General features: G+C 37.9%; 1 protein-coding gene across 2 annotated transcripts; it reads left to right on the top strand.

Moving 5' to 3' along the window:
- The first annotated feature begins 267 nt into the window (after positions 1-267).
- Positions 268-3654, top strand: fundc1 (FUN14 domain containing 1). Of its 2 annotated transcripts, none has more exons than XM_053626824.1 (5): positions 268-340; positions 1095-1251; positions 1470-1545; positions 1659-1787; positions 3428-3654. In XM_053626824.1, the coding sequence occupies exons 1-5, from the start codon at positions 322-324 to the stop codon at positions 3479-3481; spliced, it is 435 nt and encodes a 144-aa protein (XP_053482799.1). In that variant the 5' UTR covers positions 268-321; the 3' UTR covers positions 3482-3654. The 2 variants fall into 2 exon arrangements, with proteins under 2 accessions (XP_053482799.1, XP_053482798.1); XM_053626823.1 differs by lacking the exon at positions 3428-3654 and adding an exon at positions 2350-2799.
- Positions 3655-6000: the final 2346 nt, after the last annotated feature.

Here is a 6000-nt window from a genome sequence, read left to right as displayed (position 1 = left end):
TCTCATTTCTTTATATATTTGCACATGGCTTTTGCTTTTTACTAATCCAAATAAAGGTAGCTGTAAACGATATACTATATACAGTTGGAGGATAAATAACGAGATTACGAATTATGCTGTAAATCGTATGCATTAACATGATTCAAATGTACGTTTTGTAATGTTATGATTCACAACCAGTTCCAATCAACATCGCCACTTTCTTTGCTCCAGCTCAGAAACTGGGCATTATGGGAAGGAATCACTTCCGCGATTCGGTCGCGCACTGCGCATGCGCCTTGGGAGACGCAACGGTTGTCAACAGCGCTGTAGCTGTATGAAATGGCGGATCGTGGAGAAGGTAAATTACAAATGGTACCACTAAATCTTGAAACGAAGCGTTCCTTGATTGATCCGCTTGACTGGTTCTCATCGGTGTCGGTGTCGGGGAATATAGAGAAAATAGTCGTTGTAGTCGGCGTGTTATCTCAGGGGTCAGCTTCATTTCTTTCTTATTTGTTTGTTTGTTTGTTTTTACAAGCATTTCGTGTTATACTGTAGAATAGATAGCCCCGAGTGTAAATTTAATAGCATTATTTTATTTTTTATCGTATGCATTCTGGTTATCTTTGCCATGATTATCTGCTGCTCACCAAAGTTAGATAGAGTATAGATGATGTACACATTGGAATGTTGGTCTTCAGTTTATTTGCAATAAGAGTTTCATATTGTCTGCTATTCGAGGGCACCAGACAATATGACGGATTTAGTTTGAAGTGTCATAGTGTTGATAGTGATGGTTTTACTTGCAAAAACATGTCTAAGATGGGAAAAGGTGTTATGATAAATGGTTAGATTTGTTTTTACTTCATTGTCACGCCGTCGATATGTGAAGAGGAGTAGCTATGTTAGGGTTGTAAGATGAGGCTTCCACCGAACAATTAGGGAAAATGTTTAAAAGTTTTCTAATCTTTGTCTGTTATTCCACATGTTTTGTCATCTGGAGAAACACATACACTTCCAAACATGAAGCACTACTGATTCCTTGATGCTTAAAACTAAACAGCGAATCCAACGGTGGATGTCTGAAACGTTCTTATTTAATCCATACACAGAGGCGGAGAGCGAAGATGAGCTGTATGAGGTGGTGGACATCACTGAATATGCACGACGACATCAGTGGTGGAGTCGAGTTTTCGGGAGCAACACCGGACCCATCGCTGAGAAGTATTCAGTAGCCACACAGATCATGATGGGTGGCGTAACAGGATGGTAAACATAGAAATCATGCACCTTCAAATGCTTCCTCATATCATTTCTCTCATGATCAAGTAGAAGAACATGAGTATGCCTGCCGTTCAAGTGATTCATTATACGAAAACATAGAAAGAGAGCACTTGTAACAGTATGCTGCTGTGTTTGTATGAGAGCACAATAACTGGCAAAATATTAACAGAAACAAACGTAAAGGTATTTTGTCTGGATCCTAGGTGTGCTGGTTATCTCTTCCAGAAGGTTGGGAAAATTGCCGCAACTGCAGTGGGCGGAGGATTTCTTTTGTTACAAGTGAGCCCAACTTCACACGTTTCAAATACTGTTTTCTTCATGGGAAAACGTAAACTTTATACATAGATATGCTGCAGTAACCACTGATAAAGAAACGTGATTATCATTTTCAGATTGCCAATCACAGCGGGTATGTGCAGGTGGACTGGAAGAAAGTAAAGAAGGATGTTAATAAAGCAAAAAAGCATCTGAAGAAGAAGGCCAACAAAGCAGCACCAGAGCTGAATTCATTTATCGAAGAGGTAGATTCACAATTGAAAAGAACTCTAAAAATATTTAATTGCTTAGGACCTAACACTGCTTCTATAGTATTACTAGAGAAACAAATAATGTAACGTGAGAATACAAAATAAAATGTAAAAAAAATTATTATAATGAAATGTAACATCTTCTGGTAATATTTAGAATGCATGAAAATGTTTAGAATGCTCAGTATAATCATGAAATTTTGAAATAGGTATATTTTATCTTGTTTATGTTTATAAAAGAATACAGTTTTACTTATGCAATGCAAAAGACCTAATGTTGATCTAGAACAGGCACAAAAAATCCTAGTGGGGTCATGGTCACAGAAAGTGGTTATATAATGAATGAAATTGTTGCTTCAAATGTTTGTGTATGATTGTATTATAAACAGAAAGGTGAGACCCAAGAAGTAAAAGTACCATTACGTTTTTAATCTCACATTTAACAGGTAGAACATAATATTGGAATTTTCAAATGCTCCGTTGATGTGTTTTTGTTTTTTTTTGATAATTTTTTTATAACACTAGCTGCAGAAATGCTTATATTATTGTTTTGCAGTCTACAGAATTTGTGAAGAGGAATGTAGTTGTTTCAACCGGATTTCTTGGAGGATTTCTGCTGGGTCTAGCGTCATAAGTCACAGCTGGACCTCCTATACAAATGGACACTCCTTACCCAGAGATATTCTATTATGTATTTTTATTTTATTGCTGTATTACGGAGACGTAAACCTAATAAATTTTGCAGTATCGGTTGGTTTGGGGTAGAGTTGGGAAACATAGTTTGACTTCTCAGCTATCTGCATGTCTAAGAAAGAAGAAGATGCACAGCAGTGATATCTTGTAAATAATAGGACTGCTATGGTATGAGCCATTTTTATGCCAAATTTGATTGGTAGTGTTGTAGAAAAATGAACACTGATCCGGGGCTGTTTGTGTCTCAATGTCATGGAGTAGGCCTGAGTTGAACTGTACTGAAATAATGAATTGCTTGCATATTTATACTGCTTTTGGGACAGTGCAGTGTATCTTTTTGTTTGTTTCTTGATGTATTTTATTCATAAACACTATGTTGTTACGACCCAGTCTAGGTTAGGCCGCACAGAATAACCAGCTCGGGATTCAATGGAATTTGACCTTTAAAAATGAGGGAGCCAGGAATAATACCACAACAAGGTTGTTCAAAACAAAATTGTGGTGTATTGTAAAACACAGAATTATATACATACAACTCTACAAAAACCAAACCAGGCATAACTTCAGGGTGGGCCAAAGCCAAAATAGTAAACAAAAGGATTCTATTGTTAGGTAGCTAGCTTACCTAAAAAGAAAATACAAATACTTCCTTAACACCCTAAGCCAAAAACAGAGACAAAAGGACCCTCTCCCAAAAGAAATGGTAGCCACACCCCTACCGCCAGTGAACCAAGTCAATGTGTATACAGTGGTGAAGAGTATACACAACCAGATACAGGAACAACCAAAATCACAGTCAACCTCCAGGCAAGAGTCAAAACCCAGAGCAGCAGTCAGAATATAGAATTGTGAATATAGAAAGGGCAAACAATCTTCTAGCAACAAATCACACGTATCCACCTCCAACATCCCACACCATCCTCACTCTTCTTCCTCTTCAGATATGGCCGCCGCTCAGTGATGTCATCCTGGGAGGCTGGAGCAAGGCTAGTTAGGGCAAGCTGGAAAGTCTGGGCGGGAGTTCGGACCTGCACACAAAATATGGCACAGCACACAAAAAAAACAAAACTTCCCATCCCAAAGCTAGCGGGTTGTAACTATGTGCTGATTCTGTCAGTGTTTGAAGTTTGAATCATATGTGTAGTAACATAAATCTACTAATGCTGAAGATTTATTTGTGCTTTGTTTATGAATATCATAACTTCATCAATTGCATGTTGTTTCCATACGGCACCACACCATTCATCTGGATCTTTTTGAGCATTTTAAGAAAACCTATTCACTGCCTGGCCTTTTTAGGAGTTGTGCATATGTACTTGAATGAAGTCATTTAAATCTCCTACAATCCTCTTTCCCACATTTAACATAATTGTAGGCCACCCTCGTGAGAGCTTTGCACATTTCTAATTATTCAACACTGCATTTTGGGTGCATACTAAAACTACCAAATGTCTGGCATAACATTTTGGAATGGTTTAATAAAAATAAAAAGAATGCACTTTGCCATACAGCAATATTGTGATACAGGATCTACATTACCGAATTTGGTAAGTGAAGTCCACAGAAAAATCTTAATTTTCTTTCCATGAAGATGATATAACTACCAATGCTTTTTCCATTTTTGTAAAGAAATAATGTATTGTTCAATTTTTATTTTTTATGTTGAGAACATGGGCATGGAAATGTTCTGTGGCCAGAATATGAAGAAGATAGCATTGGTTATTATATATAATAGTGAGGCTACATTAGCTTGTATTGGACCATGGAGCAATAATAGAGGAAGTGAGAGAGTTTTATACAAATGCAACGTTACAGGACGGCCAGTGGATATAAAAATTCTACACACCCCTGTTAAAATTGCAGGTTTTTGTGATGTAAAACCAATATGATTGTAAACAAGATAAATTATGTCAAATCTTTCTCTGCATATAATGTAGCAACCAACAAAATTCGAATGAAAAACATAAATGTTTGGGGGGGGGGGGTTTACTTTGTTAAAGCACCTTTTGCTTGTAATACAGCACTCAGTCTTTTTAGGTAGGAGTCTACCAACTTAGCACATATTGATTGGGCAATTTTATTCCACTTTTCCTTGCAAAAATGCTCTAGATCTAACACAGTGTGAGGGGATCTCATGGGCACAGTCATCTTCAAACGACGGTCCACAGGTTTTTGATGGGATTTAGTCCTGGGCACTGACTGGACCATTCCAAAACATTGATAATATTTTTCTGCAGCCATACCTTTGTTGACTTGTGATTTGGGTTATTATTGTGCTAAAAGGTGGCATTTTTCTTCATCTCCAGCTAACATAGTGTTGCAGGTTTTGTGCCAAAATGTATTGGTATTTGGAGTTATCCATTTTTCCCTCTGTCTTGACTATAGCTCCAGTGCCAGCTGCAGAGACTCAGCCCCGTAGCATGATACTGCCACCACCATGCTTCATCATGGGTATTGTGTTCTTTGGGTGATAAGCTGTCTTGTTTTTATGCCAAACATATCTCATGGCCAAAAAGTTCTACCTTGGTCTCATCAGACCATTTTGCCACATGGTTTAGAGCAATTTAGGGGGTTTTCATGAGAATGAGCTTATGTCTATCCAACTTACCCCACAGCCCACACATGTGAAGAATATGAGAGATTGTTGTTACATGCAGGGAGTGACCAGTATTTGGCACATATTCCTGCAGATCCTTTAATAGGTCTCTTGGTAGCCTGTTTGCCTTTTGTCTATTTTGGAGGGATGTCATGTTCTTGGTGATGTCACTGTGGTGCCCCATTATCTCCACTTGATGGCCATCACGGTGTTCCATGGTACATCTAACGTTTTGGAAATTCTTTTGTACCCCTCTCCTGATCGATACCTTTTGACAATGATCAAGTATACTTTTGATCAAGTATACTTTGTGTGCTCTTTGTGTGCCATGGCTTCTGCAGTCGGATGAAACCAAGAAGATGTCCAGAAAATCTTACAGAAACAGTTTGTCTTTATTTGGGGTTAATCAGAATCACTTAATTGGTGACAGCTGTACAATAATTACTTTCATACATGAGTTTGACTGTGATTAATAAACTCTGACAACTCTCACACTTGTGCAAACAGATTTTTGTTGGTTGCTATCAGGGGCAGACTTACCATTAGGCAAAGATCAGCAATTGCCTTCGAGCTACCAAGGGCCCCTAAAACTTTGCATAAACTTATGATTAAGAAAGTTTTGTTTTTACTTTTCGCTAATTAATAATGTTTTTCTAAAAATCCATACACTAAAATGCCACCAGGATGCTTAATTTATGAGTGTATGTGGGCTGGGTGTGGTGGTCCGCTCAGGGACAGAAAGTCCAGGGCCACTTTTTAGTCCCTGTCCACCCCTGATTATTACTATTAATGCTAAATAACATATGTTGACAATTTAAACATCGATGTTAAAACACTGAAATGAGGGCCACATTTCTACATTTTGCTTACGGCCCCAAAATCATTAAATCTACCCCGGTTGCTATATCATATTAATGT

This window comes from Ictalurus furcatus, chromosome 6 (genome assembly GCF_023375685.1).
Source record: "Ictalurus furcatus strain D&B chromosome 6, Billie_1.0, whole genome shotgun sequence".
Classification (NCBI taxonomy): Eukaryota; Metazoa; Chordata; class Actinopteri; order Siluriformes; family Ictaluridae; genus Ictalurus; species Ictalurus furcatus.
Note: the sequence above shows the minus strand (reverse complement) of the source record. Positions and strands in the feature narration are given on the sequence as shown.